We start from the raw sequence: 23,542 nt of genomic DNA on the forward strand, positions 1-23,542 counted from the left end.
ATCTAAACTTTCATAGTATTACCACGACAACCGGCAATAGTTCGTCTTTCAATCATCCACGTGGGTATAACCAATGAGGAGATGGCACGTGGCTCCCTGCTTCTATAAACCAATGAGGAGATGGAAGAGGCAGGACTTGCAGCGTGATCTGTGTCAGAAATAGGAATGACTTCTATTTTAGCCCATGGCAACACAGACGCTCGTTGGCACGCGCAATAATTGAATAACATAGACTCCTAAATGTATTTTGCGACGCGAGCAGTGTAGTCGGGGTATAAAGCTGTTGTTGCCTCGTTATAATGGGGGTATTGTGTGTAGAATATACAATTTTCATGGCATGGTTGGTTCAAAAGCTATTGACGAGTTTTATATTGGACTAACTTGACTTTGGTACTGAACCAAAAGTCGGGTAAACATTACAGCTGAAGGACAAAGCCCAAAGATGACAGGTAGAGCAAGTTTAAATATAATTTTATTAAACATTCTGGCCTAGTTTTAGACTTTAATAACCCGTTTTTAAATGTATATTAAAGCCAGATTAATTAAACTATTGCATCCCTTGCTACAAGCTGATGTTGACACAGGTGTGGAAAAGCAATTCCCACATGACCTTCCTTGTGCTGTGGCACTACTGATATATTCTTGTTGAATCAGTGAGTAGTCTATGCTAGGAGTCATTCCTAGAACCCATATGCATGCCGTAGCCTAATGTTGTACTGCCAGGCATTCTGAATACTTTTTTAATTGAAGGCAGTGTATTTCAGAGCATAAAGGCAGACCATCAGACCAGATGCTGTTGGAATCTAATAGGCATGACTGGTGTCCCTCTGATTTCATATTAATGGAGATGAGAGAGGAACTAGTAAAGGAGAAGAGGAAGCCTCTTCCTGAGAGGCTGTTTGTGTTCGTAACGCCTGAGGCATTAAACACACAGGCTTTACAAACAGAGGTATTATAAATACACACAAACGGTGGTATTGCAAACACAAATGGAGAAAGACATTAAACACTCAGTTATTATAAATGTATACACACACGGAGGCATTACAAACACACAAACGCAACATGACCATAATGTTTGTTTGATAAGGGATTTCCTTGATAAGGGTAGCCTGGTCCCATAGTTGTTTGTGCTGGAGTAGACTGCAACCATAGGAGTCCATGTGATGTCCTACAATAAATTAAGCTTCTCTGTTGTTCGCTCAAGAACAGAGCTAAACGGAAACCTACGATGTTCTGGAGCAGGTAAATGTTTCCCCCCTTGCTGTTTTGGAGGCCTTGCTCGGCTGTGTAGAATGTCCTAACTTGATGACATGGTTGATAAATGCAAAGCACATTTTCAGTGAAATCGTGCTTGTCTAAACTGTGAGTGTTTTAGACCAGACATTTAGGGAAAGTTCTAAGAGAACAAATGTATTTTTCCTTGGATAAAAAACGAATTAGGCTATATCCCGCAGGTGCATGTTCAAGCTATAGTGCGCCATTACTGCATTCTAATAACCATCTATCTACCTTGAAATGCAAAATGTTCCACAGTCACTTTGATATTCTAGTCGGTAAACAAACCAAACTCCGCCATGGGAAATCCTCCCATAGCAATACCAATTTGAACTAAGATTAAAATAAAAATTCACGCCTTGTTCTTTCTTTGCTCCAGAGGTCGAGTAAAGAACAGCGACTTGAATCTCAGGCGAGTTGAGCTGGGCCTCTCCTCTACGTCATTTTTTTTTACACTTCAGAGAGCAGAGAAGAAGAGATTAGAATCAGTGAGGTAAGTGTTCCAATATAATGCAGAACAAGGCTTTTGCTAAGGCACCCACTGCTTTGTTCCAATAGAATGCAGAACAAGGCTTTTGCTAAGGCACCCACTGCTTTGTTCCAATAGAATGCAGAACAAGGCTTTTGCTAAGGCACCCACTGCTTTGTTCCAATAGAATGCAGAACAAGGCTTTTGCTAAGGCACCCACTGCTTTGTTCCAATAGAATGCAGAACAAGGCTTTTGCTAAGGCACCCACTACTTTGTTCCACTAGCCAGGCACAATGCCTATTAGTGGGAAAACGGTCTGTCACCAGACCGTGCTGTAGCGTTCACCAGCACTACTCCACTGTAACTGCTGGTTCTAAGGTCTAAAGAAAAGACCGATATGCCAAAGCTGGTCTGGTCTTTTTTATATTCAGAACCACATTCTTATAAAGCTTTGAGGATCTAATGTTAAATACTGTTGAAGTTAATATGGCTACAGGTTCATCTGCCTCACCTAAAAGCCCATTCTGGTGGGAAGCTGCTATAGACCACCAGGTGCTAACAGTCAGTATCTGGATAACGTGTGACATGCTTGATAACGTATGTGATATCAACAGAGGTATATTTTCTGGGTGATTTTAAATATTGACTGACTTTCATCAGGCTGCTCACTCAAGAGCTTCAAACTAACTAGTGCCTGCATCCTGGTTCAGGTTCAGTCATCCTACTTGTGCCAGGGTAGTTACAAACAGCACAGGAATGAAATCATCATGTATTGAACACATCTTTACTATTGCTTCAGAAATTAACTTGGCATTGTAGCCATATCTAGGAAAACCAAAGTTCCAAAGGCTGGGCCTAATATAGTGTATAAGAGGTCATACAATACATTTAGTAGTGATTCCCATGTTGATGCAAAGAATATTTGTTAGTATGTAATGAGAAGCAACCAGACGCTGCACTTGACACATTTTATGAAATTGCTTATCCGAGTTACTAATAAGCACGAACCCATTAAGAAAATAACTGTAAAAACTGTTCAATCCCTGCGGATTGATGAGGAATTGAAAAATGTTATTGTTGAGAGGGATGAGGCTAAAGGTCTGGCTGCAAGACCGATGGGCAAAAGTACTGCAAATTGAGAAGTCATGTAACTAAACTGAATTAAAAATAAGAAATTACACTGAAACAAAGAGAAATTTTATATTGAAATGCTTTGATGCACCTTAAATTACATTTTGGGCAAAAGGGAAAACTCCATTGACTGATGGCTCGTTCACCACAAAACCCACTGATATTGCCAACTACTAATTATTTTTTTTTAATTGGCAAGATTAGCAAACTTGGGCATGACATGCCAGCAACAAACGCTGACACTACACATCCAAGTATATCTGACTAAATTCTGAAGGACAATCAAGCCACTGGGGTCTGACAACTTGGATGGAACATTACTGAGGATAATAGCAGACGATATTGCCCCTCCTATTTGCCACATCTTCAATCTAAGCCTACTAGAGAGTGTGTGTCCCCAGGCTTGGAGGGAAGCAAACCTTATTCCCCTACCTAAGAATAGTAAAGCCCCTTTACTGGCTCAAATAGCCGACCAATCAGCCTGTTACCAACCCTTAGTAGACTTTGGGGGAAAATGGTGTTCGACCACATACAATGCTATTTTATAGTAAACAAATTGACCACAGACCTTCAGCACATTTATAGGGAAGGACATTCAACAAGCACAACCCTTACACAATTGACTGTAGGACCTGCCAATTGACTGATTGGTAGGTCCTACACGCCCCCCGAGTGAAATTTATGAAAAATATTGTGTATGGGGGCTGTTTTGTTGGACTCCAGTGTGGCGTTTGACATTATTGATCATAGGCTGCTGCTGGAAAAACTTGTTATGGTTTTATATTGTGGATAAAGAGTTACCTGTCTAACAGCACACAGAGGGTGTTCTTTAATGGAAGCCACTCCAACATAATCCAGGTAGAATCAGGAATTCCCCAGGGCAGCTGTTTAGGCCACTTATATTTTTCAATCTTTACTAATGACATGCCATTGGCCTTGAGTAAAACCAGTGTGTCTATGTATGCGGTTGACACAACACCACATTACACGTCAGCTACTACAGCGAGTGAAATGACTGCAACACTTAAAAGCTGCAGTTCGTTTCAGAATGGTTGGCAAGGAATACATTTGTCCTAAATATTTAAAAATCTAAAAGCATTGTATTTGGGACAATTCACTAAACCCTATACCTCAACTTATCCTTGTAATAAATAATGTGGAAATTGAGCAGGTTGAGGTGACTAAACTACTTGGAGTAACCCTGGATTGTAAACGGTCATGGTCAAAATCCTATTGACACAACGGTAGCTAAGTTGTGGACATGTCTGTCCATTACTCTGCCTTCTTAACAACACTATCAACAAGGCAGGTCCCACAGGCCCTAGTTTTGTCACACCTGGACTACTGTTCAGTCATGTGGTCAGGTGCCACAAAGAGGGACTTAGGAAAATTGCAGTTGCCTCAAGGGGCAGAACACTAATAATATGCATGTCAATCTCTCCAGGCTCAAAGTGGAGGAGAGATTGACTTCATCACTAGTTGTATTTGTGAGAGGTATTGACATGTTGAATGCACAGAGTTAGTCTGTTTTTGAACTATTGGCACATCGCTCAGACACACGTGCATGCCCCGCCCTACAAGACCTGCCACCAGAGATCTCTTCATAGTCCCCAGGTCCAGAACAGACTACGGGAGGAGCACAGTACTACGTAGTCATGACTACATGCAACTCTATTCCACATCAAGGAGCTCATGCAAGCAGTAGAATTAGATTAAATATGCACCGTACAGCAGGGATTGTGACACAACACAAACAGGCACAGACAGGTGCATACAAACACACTATATAATACGCACTATACACACCAGTACACATGGATTTTGGGGTCACACACTTAATGTGTTGTGAACGTATTGTAATGTCTTAAATTGTATACTGCCTTAATTTTGCTGGACCCCAGGAAAAGTAGCTGCTACCTTAGCTAATGGGGATCCATAATACATACAAATACCCAGAAATGCATAATGATTGAACTCCTCCTCCTCTGCTGCTTGTGGTGCAGACCGACTGTAGCCTTCATACATGTTATCTGTAGAGTTGCAAAGGGTCGGACATTTTCCATGGGAAGTTTAAACCCAGAAATGTTGCTTAAATTCATAAAAAATAGTTTTTTTGTGGAATACACGTAAGCCAATTCTAGGCCTTTTGGCATATTTTGGTTAAACTATCCCCAATTCAATGGAATTGCAACCCTTTGCATGCACAGTGCATTCTTCCATCACATGTACAGCTGATTCTCAAGATCTTGCCCACTAAATGAGAATCTATTGAGTCCACACTACTACACTGTCTGAACCAAGGACTACATGCTTTCTGGTAAGTTACTGGGTGGGGTGACTATATTTTATGACATACGTTAAGTATTTTGTTAACTAATAAATAGTATCCTACCACAGTGGGTTTAAATAATTTAACTTGTTAACAAGTTATGCTAGTTTGTTTTTGCTACCATGTCACCTGTTTCCATACATGTTTCATTTTAAAACATTTTTTACGAAGATGTTTAATCTAACTGCTTAACTATTTACAGTTGAAGTCGGAAGTTTACATACAATTTAGACAAATATATTTAAACCCAGTTTTTCAAAATTCCTGACTTTTAATCCTAGTTAAAATTCCCTGTCTTAGGTCAGTTAGGATCACCACTTTATTTTAAGAATGTGAAATGTCAGAATAATGGTAGAGAGAATGATGTATTTTCAACTGTCAACTGTGTTTGTTTTCATCAAATTTAACATGTGTAAATATTTGTATGAACATAATATTCAACAACCTGAGACAAACTGAACAGGTTCCACAGACATTTGACTAACATAAATTGAATGGGTCCCTGAACAAAATCAAAACTAACAGTCAGTAGCTGGTGTGGCCACCAGCTACATTAAGTACCACAGTACATCTCCTCATGGACTGCACCAGATTTGCCAGTTCTTGCTGTGAGATGTTACCCCACTCTTCCACCAAGGCACCTGCAAGTTCCCAGACATTTCTGGGGGGAATGTCCCTAGCCCTCACCCTCCGATCCAACAGGTCCCAGACGTGCTCAATGGGAATGAGATCTGGGCTCTTCGCTGGCCATGGCAGAACACTGACATTCCTGTCTTGCAGGAAATCACGCACAGAATGAGCAGTATGGCTGGTGGCATTGTCATGCTGGAGGGTCATGTCAGGCTGAGCCTGCAGGAAGGGTACCATATGAGGGAGGAGGATGTCTTCCCTGTAACGCACAGCGTTGAGATTGCCTGCGATGACAACAAGCTCAGTCCGATGATGCTGTGACACACCTCCCCAGACCATGACGGACCCTCCACCTCCAAATCGATCCCGCTCCAGAGTACAGGCCTCGGTGTAACGCTCATTCCTTTGACGATAAATGCGAATCCGACCATCACCGCTGGCGAGACAAAACCGTGACTCGTCAGTGATGAGCACTTGTCAGTCCTGTCTGGTCCTTCGACGGTGGGTTTCTTCCCATAGGTGACGTTGTTGCCGGTGATGTCTGGGGAGGACCTGCCTTACAACAGGCCTACAAGCCCTCAGTCCAGCCTCTCAGCCTTTTGTGGACAGTCTGAGCACTGATGGAGGGATTGTGCGTTCCTGGTGTAACTCGGGCAGTTCTTGCCATCCTGTCCCATAGGTGTGATGTTCGGATGTACCGATCCTGTGCCGGTGTTACCCGTGGTCTGCCACTGCGAGGACGATCAGCTGTCCGTCCTGTCTCCCTGTAGCTCTGTCTTAGACGTCTCACAGTACGGACATTGCAAATTATTCCCCTGGCCACATCTGCAGTCCTCATGCCTCCTTGCAGCATGCCTAAGGCACGTTCACGCAGATGAACAGGGACCTTGGGTATCTTTCTTTTGGTGTATTTCAGAGTCCGTAGAAAGGCCTCTTTGGTGTCCTCTAAGTTTTCATAACTGACCTTAATTGCCTACTGTACGCTGTTACTGTCTTGACGACCGTTCCACAGGTGCATGTTCATGAATGAACAAGCATGGGAAACAGTGTTTAAACCCTTTACAATGAAGATCTGTGAAGTTATTTGGATTTTTACGAGTTGTCTTTGAAAGACAGGGTCCTGAAAAAGGGATGTTTTTTTTTGTTGCTGAGTTTAAATCCAATACAAAAAACATCTACATTTTAAATTGTATTAATTTGCATATATTTTCGTTAATTCCCACAAAGTTTCCACCTCTGAATATTACCCCAAAATATGCAACCCTAGTTATCTGCGATATCTACTACAGCCCTCATCCTCCACATACAACACCTGTTCTGCCAGTCACATTCTGTTAAAGGTCCCCAAAGCACACACATCCCTGGGTCGCTCATCTTTTCAGTTCGCAGCAGCTAGCGACTGGAACGAGCTGCAACAAACACTCTTACTGTAGGTTGTGGCTGCTTTGCGTGATGTATAGTTGTCTCTTGCCTTTGTGCTATTTTCTGTGCCCAATGTTTGTAACATGTTTTGTGTTGCTACCATGTTGTGTTGCTGTGTTGTCTTCGGTCTCTCTTTATGCAGCGTTGTCTCTCTTGTCGTGATGTATGTTTTTGTCCTATATCTTGAATCCCCGTTCCCAGGAGGCCTTTTTGTAGGCCGTGATTGTAAATAAGAATTTAACTGACTTGCCTAGTTAAATTAAATAGTTATCACTTACGTAGGTTTAGCTAGGTATTCCAGTGTCTCCCTGCAGTTTACTTACCTAATACAATCAGTTGTTGCCTGAAGCCTAATAGTTTCGCATTGCATTTTATATTGTCTTGCCTCCTGCGCTAACATTTCACTGTCTTAATTTCCCTACAGCCTTGTTGTGTCCAGCTGATTTTAAAGACAACATGATGACCATCCGTGCTTGGTGACGTGCTGCTCCCTCTGTCCTTGTCCCTGTCTCCAGCCCTGCCTCCATCCAACCCGACCCATCACCATGGGGATTAAGAAGGACGCCGACACCTTGTCGACTGGCTCCATGCGTTTGAAGCAGGAGATCTCCCTGCTCCACGGGGTCTGCCTCATCGTGGGCAACATGATCGGCTCGGGCATCTTCGTGTCTCCCAAAGGGGTTCTCCTCTACACCGGCTCCTTCGGCCTGTCCCTGGTGGTGTGGGCCATCGGCGGGGTCTTCTCCGTGTTCGGGGCTCTGTGCTACGCCGAGCTGGGAACCACCATCCACAAGTCTGGGGCCAGTTACGCATATATCCTGGAGTCCTTTGGAGGCTTTCTGGCTTTTATTAGGTCAGGTTCTCCCTTATTCCACTTTTATATTTGTATATAGGTTTCTCTCGTTGAGATAATCTATTACATGGAAAGTGATTTGAGCAACTAGAAGTTCTATACAAATCCTTGTTTATGCTCCAATTTGAGTTAGTTCTTGTTTTTAATTACCAGGCTGTGGACGTCCCTGATGATCGTGGAGCCAGCCTGCCAGGCTGTCATAGCTCTCACCTTCTCTAACTACCTGGTGCAGCCCTTCTACCCCACCTGCACAGCCCCCTACGATGCTGTGAGACTCATAGCAGCAGCCATCATCGGTAAGATGAGCTGAGCTGAGCTCACTACTATTCTTCCCTCTGCCTGTTTTGAAATATGGAGATACTACCTGAACTTGTCCAATAAGAACACAGATTTACGTTCTCTGTTGCAAAATGTTTTTCTACTTCGTGCTACTGAACTCAACCCAGAAGTTTGATATCACTACTCTGTTTATTTTGATGTCTGTCCTCCTAAGGCTTACATGCCTTGCAGGTGCCCCTGTGAAGTGCACCTTTGTGTTTACTAAGTAGTTGCTTTCATATCCTGCGTCATCTCTATGGTTGAAAGGGGGAATATAAATGTGTTTGTGTTCAGTTGGAGCCCCTCAAGGTCCGATATGAGTTTGTCTGAAAAACATGGAGACAGCTCAGAGAAGGTATTCTGTTGAGTCAGACAGATGGAACAGAACAAACTAAAGCAGCCTGGCGTTTAGTTGAATCCCCTCAGGAATTCGGCCATATTGTCAGTTCTCTTTCTCTCTATGGGCACCGGGGAGACATTCACATTCAAACACGTTTCTTCCCTTCATCAATGATGTGTGAGTAAAAAAGAAGTGATTCTCTGGTTAGTGTAAGAGGCTGAGGTCTATGCTGAGGCAACCTGACATCCTATTATAGTGAACGGAAAACCTACTTTTCGCTATTTATCCTTGGTGTTTTAGGGAAATAAAGTTGCTATACTAAAGGTTAGATTTAGTTTGTGATTTTGAGTGTATATTGTCATGGTATATGCTAGGCATTGGTGACAGGTTTCAGAGAAGGCCTGGGTATAACAGTACCCTATATGTCAAAGAATCCATGTTGCCAAAACATAGGACTTGGTACATAAATGCCATAACAACAGCAGGATTGTCTTGTCATGGAAGCATTTGCCTGTCGTGTGAAACCACTGTAGAAATTCTCCCTGAAGCATAAAAACGCTGACCAGCGACATTAGGTCCTTGTTCAAACCCTTGATTAATTTTCGATGTAACTATTCACACAGCCGGTAATCTCTTGATCATAGTACACTGTAGGCCACAGGAGGCTGCTGGGGGGAGGACTGATGGAATGGTATCAAACACCTGGAAACCATGACGTATTTCATACCATTCCACCTATTACCACCGGTCGGTCCTCCCCAATTAAGGTACCACCAACCTCCTGTGCTGTAAGCCCTCAACATGAGTAAAATACGTGTCGTAAGAACAGCCTCTCTTCACATCAAATTTGCAAATGTTCTCTTTACACTATCCTTCCATTGAGTTTATTTTTATTTTTACAGGGACAGTGCACATTAATCAACGTTTCAGTAAAAGTGCCGGTTTTAGCCAGCCGGCTAATTTTCAATCGCAGTCCCTGGGCAGGTTATTAAAAACAATTACAATATAGACAATAGAAACATAGAACAAGCAAGACATAGCATACAGACAGAGCAACATAGAACAAAAAGCAGCAAGACAAAATTCATAAAAGCAACAAAGTGTTTCCACACCTCACAAGCTACAGACAGACAACATGGAAAGCGGCAACACACAGCATTAACCTTGGATGTGGTGTGGTCAAGACCACATTCCTGCTCCGTGTGCATGCATGCAGCTATTATCATAGAACAGGGGTATTCAACTCTGACCCTACTGGTTTTCTGGTCTTCCTGATGATAATTAATTACCCACACCTGGTGTCCCAGGTCTAAATCAGTCCAACATGATGGGTGTTGTTAGGCCCTAAATCAGTCCCTGATTTTTAGTGGCAAACAATGAAGTTTGAGAAACACACTAGACCCACAAAATAAGGATAGCGACTCAATACTTGAAAATACAGTAAGAGGCTTCAGGCTTATTTTTCTTTCTGGCATGACCATACAAACCCATACACCTCCCCTCTGGGACCGGGGTACATACCAGTGGACAGGAAATGGAGTCAAATCACTATCTCTCTGCCTGCAGGTGCACACTGTCCTGCTGTTATATGATGCAGATGACTTGACATGATGGAGAACAGCCTGACCTCCTGGACTGTAATGTTATCATCTCTCTCTGTAGTGGTGGATAGAGATGGGTTTATCAGACACTCTATCAGGGATCATTCCTAAGCCATTAGCCTTATCGGACTCTGCTTTATCACGTTTGAATCTCTATCCATTTCTAGTTCCACTAGCTTGGTGAGTCAGCAAGTTGTTGTACTGATTTTTAACCAGCATTGCCGAGGTCAATTTCAGGTCTTCTCTATACCGGAGGACTCCGCTGTCAAACACACACTGATCTCTCCTCCTCCTAGGTCTCCTGACATGTGTGAACTGTATGAAGGTGAAGTGGGGGGCCATCCTCCAGGTGGTCTCTACGGTAGCTAAGGTCCTGGCTCTCATCGTCATCATCGTCGCTGGGATGGTCAAGCTGGGACAAGGTATGTTCCCTGGGGATGCACCAATGTAACCATGATAATGTCCTGATACATTGTCAAGATGGAGCTTTACTTGCTAATCGGTCACATGGGTGTGGGTGTGCCATATTGCTAATCGGTCGTGCGGGTGTGCCATATTGCTAATCGGTCGTGCGGGTGTGCCATATTGCTAATCGGTCGTGCGGGTGTGCCATATTGCTAATCGGTCGTGCGGGTGTGCCATATTGCTAATCGGTCGTGCGGGTGTGCCATATTGCTAATCGGTCGTGCGGGTGTGCCATATTGCTAATCGGTCGTGCGGGTGTGCCATATTGCTAATCGGTCGTACGGGTGTGCCATATTGCTAACGGGTTATATGGTAAAGAGAATAGTACCACTGGAAAATAGCTAGGCTGTATAGCCCAATTCTATTTAAGTGATAATGCCCGAGAAGCCGGTGTTTGGAGGATATATTGTCACTAGTGATGCACCGATATGACATTTTTTGCCGATACGATATCCAATATTTTCCTTGCCAAAAAAAAATGATACCGATAACAAGAGTTGCAAAATTCCGGGAACATTCAATAAATAACTGATATTTAACATTTTTGTAGCCTTTAAAACATTCTAGTATAGTTAACACGGGCGCAGCGGTCTAAGGCACTGCATCTCAGTGCAAGAGGTGTCACTACAGTCCCTGGTTTGAATCCAGGCTGTATCACATCCGGCCGTTATTGGGAGTCCCATAGTGCGGCGCACAATTGGCCCGGTGTCGTCCGGGTTTGGCCGGAATAGGCTGTAAATAAGAACTTGTTCTTAACTGACCTGCCTAGTTGAATAAAGGTTACACACCACACTGACCAAAAATGTTCTTACTCTTTCAAATGACTGCTGGACTTGTTGACTGCTCCATCCACACAGCAGATATTGTGGGCAAGGTTCGGAAGGCTGAGTTGCACGTGTAGAGCTATATTTTTCGTGGCGTCATTACGTCATCTGCCTACGTTATATAGGTGGCACGTCAGCTTTGACATCGGTTTTGCACATCGGTGTTAAACTAGACATCGGGCCGACGTTGGCATTTTTAGCTAATATTGGCCGATTCCGATAAGTTCACCGATATATCGTGCATCCCTAAATGTTATGGGTGTTGTTAGGCCCAAGGTGAAGTGCAGGGCTGGCGAACTGTGCCGATATCCTCCAAACACCGGCTTTAAGGGCATTACCATTCTTATACAACAGGTTACCATTATATTCAAATAATGATTGATATTTTCATTAAAAATGTTGTTTTGATGACTTTATTAATTCTATTTCATCCTTCCATAAGACATCGTCCCGACACATCTAGGGTTGCTAACCAAGCCGGCTGGTCGTTCGTTCTATTGGTTCGGTTGTCTTTTTGTTCTGTGTCTCTGGCTGCGACCCAGTTGTTCGTCCCTTATGTTACATGGCAACATTCTTATCTCTTGCTAACTAGCCAACTATGGCTAACTTATTCACGTCAAACAGTGCAGACAGAATAACAGTAGCTGCATTTTGTTTAAGCTGTTTTCTAGTGACATTTTATCTGGATACATAACAATGAGCTAATGAGGCGAGATTTCGCCTGACATGTAAAATGTGCTCTCTCGTCAGGACACTGTTGTTCAGAGGAGCTAGCCAACAACACAGCTAACTCTTAACTTCAAACTGACGCTGGAAAGACTGCGAACCAGCTGCACCTCATTTTTTTTAAACCTTTTTTTTCAATTGACATTCCTTTGTATATATCCATAAAATGATGCTGATTCATGATTTCGACTGGTTGAGAAATGGTGCCTGCCTCTCTCTCTCGTACCGCCCCCGACATGGTCATTACTATGGGACAGTTGGTGATCGAATTTGAATATTGAAACCATGTTGGAGATACAGACAGTAAGGTTTATACAAACTCTGCTGTTAAACAAAATGTTTGTCTAAAATAAAGAGAATTTCTGGAGGGTTTTTGTGAAGTTTCAAGTTTCTAACTTCCCTACCTGGGCTGATGAGACAGTGGATTGTACAGTCAGATGGAACAGAGTAAATAGGCATTTTAACGTTATAGATTGGTGGAAACTTGTGGAATAGACACTGGTTAAAAGCTCATTCCAGCCTATCAGGGTTCTATGTGTATATACACACACACACACACACACACACAACTCATTAAACAACAGTATACCCAATTAATGACTAATTCACTATTACCCCCTCTCTTCTGCATACCTCAGGCCAGACACAGAACTTTGAGGATTCGTTTAAGGGTTCTAAACTGAACCCTGGGGACATGGCTCTGGCTCTGTACGCTGCTCTCTACTCCTATTCCGGCTGGGACACACTCAACTTTATCACCGAGGAGATTAAGAACCCGGAGAGGTGAGGCGAGGCAGCCCCCTCCCATGATGTTTAAAAAATAATAATAATACTAAATACACCATGGAAAATGGCCTGAGTTGTTGGGTTCACCATCCCTACACTGCAAAACCTTGTCATTCCTTGACTGATTTTTGTCTGACTGTGGTGGTGGAATATAGACAAGGAGCATAAGCCTGGCCCTGCCTGCCTGGTTCCTCTCAAGGTTTCTCTCCCCACAAAGTTTGTCCTTGTTGTTTTTATATAGGGTTCTAGCAATTTCTTTATCGTTTCCTTCCAGGAACCTCCCGTTGGCCATAGGGATCTCAATGCCCATCGTCACGGTGATCTACATCCTGACTAACGTTGCCTACTACACCGTGATGAATGCTGAAACCGTGCTGGCCAGTGAGGCTGTGGCTGTGGTGAGTTTGAGGTTATGGATGAGTTGGCAACTGCCATGTAAAGTCAATCATGATCAAGAATGAAAAGGTCTTCTCACTTCAAAGGACTGCTTATAGATGTACACACACAATGGTTAAACCATATGCAGGTCACGAGGTAGGTCTTATTAACAGCATCTGTTCAGTGTAGCTAATTGACCAGCTGTTGTTGTGTTCTCTGGTTCCTCTGAGGCTCTGTCTGTACCAGATGCACAACTCCCTAGTGGGGCTAGATGAGATGATAACCAGGTTCAGGAAGTAATCTAGTTGATGAGGTTGGCTTGAACACAGGACAATGATGCTCATGTAATTACAGAAGGCCCTGAGTAAGGGACCTTTTCAGGAGCGTTGACAGTAGCTAGCAAAGATGGGGTCAATTCCATTGCCATTCAGGAAGTAAACTGAAAAATCCCTTTTCCTATTTTCTCCATGGAAAGACAATGAATGGACTGAATTGAAATGGACTCTTGGTTGTTGTATACAAACCCCAGACGAGAACCGACGCTGTGGTCTTTCTCTTCAGACGTTTGCTGATGAGATGCTGGGCTGGGCTCGGTGGCTGATCCCCCTGTCAGTGGCCATCTCCTGTTACGGAGGACTCAACTCCTCCATCATCGCTGCCTCCAGGCTGTTCTTCGTGGGCTCCAGGGAGGGTCATTTACCCAACGTCCTCTGCATGATCCACGTCAAGCGCTACACTCCCATCCCAGCACTGCTCTTCAACGTAAGTGAATGATGACTTAAATCAGTCACGTCACACATTGATGGATGGGTAGTGTGACGTTGCATGTAGTTTTGTAATAGTTCTCTCGTGTAAATCTCCTGGTCAGGTTCCGGTTCTATCCTGCTAGTCTGAACGTGTATGGACATTACTAATGTATTTTCCACCCGGGAGCAGCGGCTCCGTGACCACACATAATCAAACATGGGTCCTCCCTGCAAACTCCATGGCCAATGTGTGTCCTGCAGGGCGGCATGTCTCTGATCTAGGATCAGATCGGTGACGTGTGTCTTGCAGGGCGGCATGTCTCTGCTCTAGGATCAGATCGGTGACGTGTGTCTTGCAGGGCGGCATGTCTCTGATCTAGGATCAGATTGAAGTGTGTCCTGTGTGTGTCCTGCAGGGCGGCATGTCTCTGATCTACCTGTGTGTGAAGGACGTGTTCCAGCTCATCAACTACTTCAGCTTTAACTACTGGCTGTTCATTGGTCTGTCCATCGCCAGCCAGATCTACCTCCGGGTCAAAGCTCCGGACATGCACCGGCCCGTCAAGGTAAGGTTTTAATACGTCTTGTAAGGTGAAAGCAAAATGTTCCTTCTGGATGGACGATTAAGTTGTATTCTATTGTAACTATGTTATTTATTAGTACAGGATATGGCTCAAATCCTTGAAATGACTTTTTCAGTTCGTTTTATCAACCGCTTTGGTGAATTTGTGGGAGCATGATGGCTCTTGAGTGGCGCAGTGGTCTAAAGCACTGCATCTCAGTTCTAGAGGCGCCACAGACCCTGGTTCGATTCTAGACTGTATCACAGCCAGCCGTGATTGGGAGTCTCATAGGGCGGCGCACAATTGGCCCAGCGTCGTCCGCGTTAGGGTTAGGCCAGGGTAGGCCGTCATTATAAAATCAGAATTTGTTCTTCACTGACTTGCTTAAACAACAAAATGTATAAGTGTAAAGTTCCCCTCCATCTCTTTTGTGAGCATGTTTTCTCTCTCTCCCTCTCTCTCCAGCTCTCCCTCTTCTTCCCCATAGTGTACTGTCTATGTAGTGTGTTCCTGGTGGTAGTACCTCTCTACAGTGATACCATCAACTCTCTGGTGGGTATCGGGGTGGCTCTTTCTGGAGCGCCAGTCTACTACATCTGTATCCACCTGCCCCCCTCCTCCAGACCTGCCTTCCTGGGCAGGATGCTCGGTGAGACCTCTAGCCATTCTGTACCCCTCCTATAGCCCCTCTAGCGTCACATCATCAAGTGACACTTTTTTTCTTGCAAGTCCGATGTCTAAAACTGGACTGCTGACCTGTAAAACATTGTGGAACTGTATCAACAGTGGTTTAATGAAAACAATACCAAGAGAAAGTTTGAGTGGATTTTTTTTTCTTCTCCTTTACAAATGTTTCAGGTTGAATTATAATGATTAGAGCTTGCGTGCTTCAAGAGGAAAGATGTAATATTTAACAGGAATAATAGGTGACCATTGTTTAAAGCCAGCATATACGTGGTGGAAAGAAATGTTTCGTATCATACCTTTTACCTTTTTGAATTAGCCTAATATTAGACTGGGATAACAAAATGTAGAGCTACTATGCGGTAGTTGGGGGCACTATAAAAGTTGTAACACTTATAGCTCTGGGGAAGCTGTGCTTGGTTTTGACACCTTCCTGGTTATATTTCCTTTACTCAGACAGGATCTCCCTGAACACCCAGAAGCTGTGTCTGTGCTGTGTGGTCTCACCTGACCTAGACCTGGACAACATCCCTGAGGAGAAGCTGGAGTAAAAGGAGAGACTGAGCCATAGGTGGAACATACAGCCCACCATCACAGCTACACTCCACCGCCCTCCTCAAGGCTTATCGATGAAGCAGTTTATTCTCTTTTTTTCCATGTTTTTATTTAATTGATGTGAATTGATTTCCTATGGGACTGCACAGTGAGTGTGTTGTGTTCAGTGCTATGGTTGGCCTGAGGGAAGCCACTTTCTACTGCTGGTGACCTGCCACATGCAAAACAGCACAATGTAGTTCACGACTACTGGTTACACCTATGGATGCTGTCAATTATGGAAGTTGAACCATTCAAAAAAAGCAAGAAATCCAAATGGAGATTTCAACGGGACCTCCTACTGACCATTTAGGACCTCCTACTGACCAAAGATTGGGTTTGAAGTTAGTGGATATTGAAGTGTTTGTTGTTTTGTCTAGATATTGAATGAGTTGGATATTAAAGTCATGATTTTTATTTTTTTTAAGTTGGGGGGGGGGGGGGCTAATCAAAGATGCATGTTCTAACCCAACCATACTTTCCTGAGGCCAGGTGTGTGTGTGTGTATGTGTGTGCTCGCAAATTGCTTATCAATGACCTGTCTTTGACAGTTTTAGGTCCGTACTCTCCTATACAAGGGTCACTGAAGATTATTCCATCCACTTAGTGATGTGTCGAGTGACTTATGTACTGTAAGGAAACTGGCATGGGTTGAGCCATTATGGAGTTGAAGTAATGTTTATTGGTGAACCGACTGAATTAGAACAAAATGTTTCCTATTTGGTTCTTTAGTTGTCTCTACCAAGCTAAGCTATTCTCCCTGATAACTCACTCCTTCCCATGACAAGAGATTACTGTTTGTTGCCTTTTCCGTCCTGCCGTTTGTTTTAAAGCGTTATTTATCACCAGTTTGTCCTTGATGGACTGACGACAGTCATTTAGTTACTGTTGCCTTTAGGCCACTTTTGATCTCACTTGGATGCTATCATTCTATATGACATCACCAGTTATTCACATTGTTACTGTTACCATGGTTGTCCTATTGATGTCCAGAAAGTAACACGTAGGCCCATGGATTTTTTTAGATATTTTACGCTAAACCAGCGCTCTAAGCAATACAGCCCGAGCGGGTGTGGTATATGGCCAATCTACCACGGCTTAGGACTGTTCATAGGCACGATGCAACGCGGCCATATACCACAAACCCCCGAGGGGCATTATTGCTATTGTCAACTGGCTACCAACATAAAAATAAACTCTTTTTTTTGATACCCTTGGTGTACGGTCTGATGTACCATCAGCATTCAAAGCTCAAACCACCCAGTTCATAACACCTTTTATCCTATTCATTATGACACCCGTTATCCTATTCATTATGACACCTTTTATCCTATTCATTATAACACCCGTTATCCTATTCATTATGACACCCGTTATCCTATTCATTATGACACCCGTTATCCTATTCATTATGACACCTTTTATCCTATTCATTATAACACCCGTTATCCTATTCATTATGACACCCGTTATCCTATTCATTACGACACCCGTTATCCTATTCATTACGACACCCGTTATCCTATTCATTACGACACCTGTTATCCTATTCATTACAACACCCGTTATCCTATTCATTACAACACCCGTTATCCTATTCGTTATAACACCCGTTATCCTATTCATTATAACACCCGTTATCCTATTCATTATAACACCCGTTATCCTATTCATTATGACACCCGTTATCCTATTCATTACGACACCCGTTATCCTATTCATTACAACACCCGTTATCCTATTCGTTATAACACCCGTTATCCTATTCGTTATAACACCCGTTATCCTATTCGTTATGACACCTGTTATCCTATTCGTTATGACACCCGTTATCCTATTCATTATGACACCCGTTATCCTATTCATTACGACACCCGTTATCCTATTCATTATGACACCCGTTATCAAATTTTATTTGTCACATACACATGGTTAGCAGATGTTAATGCGAGTGTAGCGAAATGCTTCTAGTTCCGACAATGCAGTAATAACCAACAAGTAATCTAACTAACAATTCCAAAACTACTGTCTTATACACAGTGTAAGGGGATAAAGAATATGTACATAAAGATATATGAATGAGTGATGGTACAGAGCAGCATAGGCAAGATACAGTAGATGGTATCGAGTACAGTATATACATATGAGATGAGTATGTAAACAAAGTGGCATAGTTAAAGTGGCTAGTGATACATGTATTACACAAGGATGCAGTAGATGCTAGAGTACAGTATATACGTATACATTTGAGATGAATAATGTAGGGTATGTAAACATTATATTAGGTAGCATTGTTTAAACTGGCTAGTGATATATTTTACATCATTTCCCATCAATTCCCATTATTAAAGTGGCTGGAGTTGAGTCAGTGTGTTGGCAGCAGCCACTCAATGTAACACCTGTTATCCTATTCCAAGGGTTGGCAACTTTTTTTGTCTTTTTTTTTTACTTTACTTTTTGGTGAAGGGGAAAAGTAAAAATACTGTAAAATCTGGAATTCAGCAAATTTAGTTTTAAATTCTTATTTGAAAATAAAATCTCTTCGGGCTTAGTAATGCTCAATTTGCAAACATCGGAGCAATACCCTTAGGACACAAATCTAGTTAGCTTTCTCAGTCAGCGTTGAAGTCACCTACAGCGACATGTTAACAGCACTCGATATTCAAATTAGTAAAATTTTACTGACACATTTCAAACCATAAGCCTTTCTGAAGAACCAAACTGACAGTTACTGATGTAGAGATGGGCAACTGTATAAAGGATATGTCCAATGTTGTTGTTTTTTATACAAAACATAAGCGTTTTTTACAATTTTAGATGGTTATCCTATTAATTAAATCTCAGCCATAGACTTGTCATGCATGTCTCACTTTCAATTGTTTTTTGTAATCTTGTTTTAGACCTAGAAAACCTACAACATACAGTTGAAGTCGGAAGTGTACATACACCTTAGCCAAATACATTTAAACTAAGTTTTTCAGAATTCCTGACATTTAATCCTAGTAAAAATTCCCTGTCTTGGGTCAGTTAGGATCACCACTTTATTTTCAGAATGTGAAATGTCGGAATAATAGTTATTTCTTTCATCACATTCCCAGTGGGTCAGGAGTTTACATACACTCAATTAGTATTGGATAGCATTGTCTTTAAGTTGTTTAACTTGGGTCAAACGTTTCGGGTAGCCTTCCACAAGCTTCCCAGAATAAGTTGGGTGAATTTTGGTCCATTCCTCCGGATAGAGTTGGTGTAACTCTGGAGTCAGGTTTGTAGGCCTCCTTGCTCGCACACTTTTTTTTTTATTTTTTTTTTAGGTCAGGGCTTTGTGATGGCCACTCCAATACCTTGACTTTGTTGTAAATAAGCCATTTTGCCACAACTTTGGAAGTATACTTGGGGTCATTGTCCATTTGGAAGACCCATTTGCAACCAAGCCTTAACTTCCTGACTGATGTCTTGACATGTTGCTTCAATATATTCACATAATTCTCCTCCCTCATGATGCCATCTATTTTGTGAAGTGCACCAGTCCCTCCTGCAGCAAAGCACCCCCACAACATGATGCTGCTTCACAGTTGCGATGGTGTTCTTCGGCTTGCAAGCCTTCCCCTTTTTCCTCCAAACATACGGTCATTATGGCCAAACAGTTCTGTTTTTGTTTCATCAGACCAGAGGACATTTCTCCAAAAAGTAAGATCTTTGTCCCCATGTGCAGTTACAAACCGTAGTCTGGCTTTTTTTATGGCGGAATTGAAGCAGTGGCTTCTTCCTTGCTGAGCGGCCTTTCAGGTTATGTCGATGTAGGACTCGTTTTACTGTGGATATAGATACTTTTTGTACCTGTTTCCTCCAGCATCTTCACAGGGTCCTTTGCTGTTGTTCTGGGATTGATTTGCACTTTTCACAGCAAAGTACGTTCATCTCTAGGAGACAGAACGCGTCTTCTTCCTGAGTGGTATGACGGCTGCATGGTCCCATGGTCTTTATACTTGTGTACTATTGGTTGTACAGATGAACGTTGTACCTTCAGGCATTTGGAAATTGATCACAAGGATGAACCAGACTTGTGGAGGTCTACAATTCTTTTCTTTTTCTGAGGTCTTGGCTGATTTCTTTTGATTTTCCCATGATGTCAAGCTAAGAGACACTGAGTTTGAAGGTATGCCTTGAAATACATCCACAGGTACACCTCCAATTGACTCAAATGATGTCAATTAGCCTATCAGAAGCTTCTAAAGCCATGACATAATTTTCTGGAATTTTTCAAGCTGTTTAAAGGCACAGTGAACTTAGTGTATGTAAACTTCTGACTCACTGGAATTGTGATACAGTGAAATAATCTGTAAACAATTGTTGGGAAAATTATTTGTCATGCACAACTTGCCAACAAGAATTTGGTGGAGTGGTTGAAAAATGAGTTTTCATGACTCCAACCTAAGTGTATGTAAACGTCTAACTTCAACTGTATTTTTGGTAGGATTCAATGCCACATGTGCATCCATGTCATTTTAATTGAACATTCTGTCAGCTGTGTTCTTTAAGAAGAACGCAACATCTTCTTTACTGTCCAATTCGTTAAGACAATGGACCAAATATTACAGCTACTGGCCGGGACATATTGGACTAATATGCATTATATAGTGTTACATGAACTCATCAGAGGTGGTTGAGGGACAGTGAATGGCACGACAATTGGCCTCCGGATCTCGTCATGGTATCTTAGTGCAATTAAATTGCCATTGATAAAATGCAATTGTGTTCGTTGTCCGTAGCTTATGCCTGCCCATACCGTAACCCCACCGTCACCATGGGGCACTCTGTTCACAACGTTGACATCAGCAAACTGCTCACCCACGCGACGCCATACACGTGGCCTGCGGCATTGAGGCTGGTTAGACGTACTGCAAATTTCTCTAAAATGATGGAGGCGGCCTATGGTAGAAATGAACGTTCAATTGTCTGGCAACAGCTCTCATGGACATTCCTGCAGTCAGCATTCTAATTGCACACTCCCTCAACTTAAGACAGCTGTGGCATTGTGTTGTAACGTAACTGCACATTTGTGTCCTTTTTATTGCCCCCAGCACAAGGTACACCTGTGTAACAATCATTCTGTTTAATCAACTTCTTAATATGCCACACCGGTCGGGTGGATGGATTATCTTGGCAACGGAGAAATGCTAACTAACAAGGATGTAAACCAAATATGTTCAACATTTGAGAGAAGGTTTTGTGTGTATGGAAAAGTTCTGTAATCTTTTATTTCAGTTTATGAAACATGGGACCAACACTTTATATATTGCATTTTTCAGTGTACATATGTGGTCAATGGCATCTTGACATTTTGCTTTAATGTAACTTTTTCTCTTATTCCATCCAGAGCTGTTGACAGGTTAAGAGACTTGCGGAATCAAATTCATTTGTCTTACATGAACTGATTTGTGCAATGTAAACAATTCCACGGATGTATGGCTGCCATTTTAATGTCTCTAGAGTCTTTCTGATGTAACTTTTGATTGTTGTCAGTGGGCAGATCAAAAAAAGTGGAACGTTAGACCCATCTGCCTAGCATTATATGTTACTCTTGGTGACGTCAATTATCTTCCACTGCTGGTGGGTTTGGCAACTTTGCCTTTTTCAAAAATGTTTTTTTTTTAACTCAATGTGCATGACTGTATTCAAAACTGGGGACATTTTTAAAGATTAACTCACCAACTTGATACAGTCCATCCATAGGACTGTATTTCCTACCATCATTCCTGACTCATGGGGTTGTATACAGAAAGACTTGTAAAGAAACATGCTAACTTTGCAATGATCGATCAACACTTTAAAAGGACCATCACTTTACAGAACAACATAGGCATTTCTGCCTCAATCTTTAGTACTGGTGCACTGGATTCTTTTAGTAGGAATGTTATATTTGGGTGTCTGAACTTTGAATTTTATTTATTGTGTGTGGGGGGGGGGGGGAGACTAATCAATCAGTGGTGTACAGTTTCTCTGGTTCATCTTTTTGGAGTACTAATATATATACACACACACTAAGTGTGGTGCAAATTCATTACCATTAAGAACTTCCCATGGCAGACTGACCAGGTGAAAGGTATGATCCCTTATTGATGTCACTTGTTAAATACACTTCATTCAGTGTAGATCAAGGGGAGGAGACAGGTTAAAGGATTTTTAAGCCTTGAGACATGGATTGTGTATGTGTGCCATTCAGAGGTTGAATGGGCAAGACAAAAGACTTCAAGTTCCTTTTAAGTAGGTGCCAGGCCTACTGGTTTGTGTCAACTGCAACATTTCTGGGGTTTTCAAGCTCAACGGTTTCCCGTGTGTATCAAAAATGGTCCAGCACCCAGAGGACATCCAGTCAACTTGACACAGCTGTGGGAAGCTTTGGCGTCAACATTGTCCACCCTCCCTGTGGAAGGCTTTTGACACCTTGTAGAGTGCAGGGGGTGCAGCCTTCTATGTAGTTGTAATGCACAAGATGTATTACGTGGAAGCTGCAGTATGGTTGTGTTAGCCTGGTCCCAGATCTGTTTGTGGTGTCTTGCCAGCTCTTATGAAACCAGGTTATGGTGGTGTGTCCTTGAAGTTGTTCCTCTCATACCAGTCCCTTATACTCATCACTTCATCCTTCAGATCATTTCACTGAACTATTCTCATTCCGTTCTTACATTGCATTCCAATTCTGTTTGCTCAAGTTGTCCATGTTACGGTCTTGCCATTCAATCCTATACAGCTGGTTGTGGTCAATATGTTGTGGCTTATTGTATCTATCTACAGTATATGGTCCATTGACGGTCAAGTTCGAGTCACTCCTCGTAGAGGTTCGGTAATGGTCCTGTTGATGTGTACATGTTGAGTCATTATTCCAGTTTGAGTCTTAGTCAGTCTGCTTTGTACCATTTGTATTAGTTCAATTTTATGATGGAGAAATGTACAGTGCACCAAATGACAAACAAGCTTTATAATGGAAGGAGATATACTTTGGTATTTTAAATGATTCAGATGTGACGTGGAATTAAAATGTAATAAATACAATTCTGAACTATGATGTTTGTTGCATTTTCTGGCTTGCCTTTTGTTAGTGTTATTTTTCATCAATGTAATCTAACCTTGATGGACTGATGGCATTTTGTTACTGTTGCATTTAGGCCACTTTTGACACACACAGGATATGTTACAACATCACGGGTTACTGACATTGTTACAACTGTTACCATGGTTGCTCTTTTGGTGTCCAGAAAAGAATGGGCGTAGGCCCATAGATCTTGTTGACGTTCAGCCTATGCACTTAGTTTAACCTTTTATTTAACTAGGCAAATCAGTTAAGGAAACATTCTTATTTACAATGACGACCTACACCAAGCTAAATCTCTAAGACTGCTTTGAAAT

The 23,542-nt window shown here is 42.3% G+C and overlaps 1 protein-coding gene across 4 annotated transcripts in view; it reads left to right on the forward strand.

Annotated features, from left to right (window-relative positions):
• The window catches only part of si:dkeyp-120h9.1 (Y+L amino acid transporter 2-like), a 30,151-nt gene extending 6,950 nt beyond the window's left edge, over window positions 1–23,201 (forward strand). The window contains exons 2-11 of one of the 4 annotated variants that reach the window (XM_064979654.1): window positions 1,658–1,771; window positions 7,685–8,113; window positions 8,267–8,409; window positions 10,669–10,794; window positions 13,026–13,170; window positions 13,448–13,571; window positions 14,113–14,313; window positions 14,714–14,863; window positions 15,326–15,509; window positions 16,001–23,201. In XM_064979654.1, the coding sequence (XP_064835726.1) occupies window positions 7,806–8,113; window positions 8,267–8,409; window positions 10,669–10,794; window positions 13,026–13,170; window positions 13,448–13,571; window positions 14,113–14,313; window positions 14,714–14,863; window positions 15,326–15,509; window positions 16,001–16,095 (1,476 nt within the window). In that variant the 5' untranslated portion in view covers window positions 1,658–1,771; window positions 7,685–7,805 and the 3' untranslated portion in view covers window positions 16,096–23,201. The remainder of the gene's footprint in view (window positions 1–1,657; window positions 1,772–7,684; window positions 8,114–8,266; window positions 8,410–10,668; window positions 10,795–13,025; window positions 13,171–13,447; window positions 13,572–14,112; window positions 14,314–14,713; window positions 14,864–15,325; window positions 15,510–16,000) is intronic. The other 3 variants (XM_064979656.1, XM_064979653.1, XM_064979657.1) reach the window with 3 other exon arrangements.
• Window positions 23,202–23,542: the final 341 nt, after the last annotated feature.

The sequence above is a fragment of the Oncorhynchus masou genome, chromosome 12 (genome assembly GCF_036934945.1).
Source record: "Oncorhynchus masou masou isolate Uvic2021 chromosome 12, UVic_Omas_1.1, whole genome shotgun sequence".
NCBI classification, from domain to species: domain Eukaryota; kingdom Metazoa; phylum Chordata; class Actinopteri; order Salmoniformes; family Salmonidae; genus Oncorhynchus; species Oncorhynchus masou.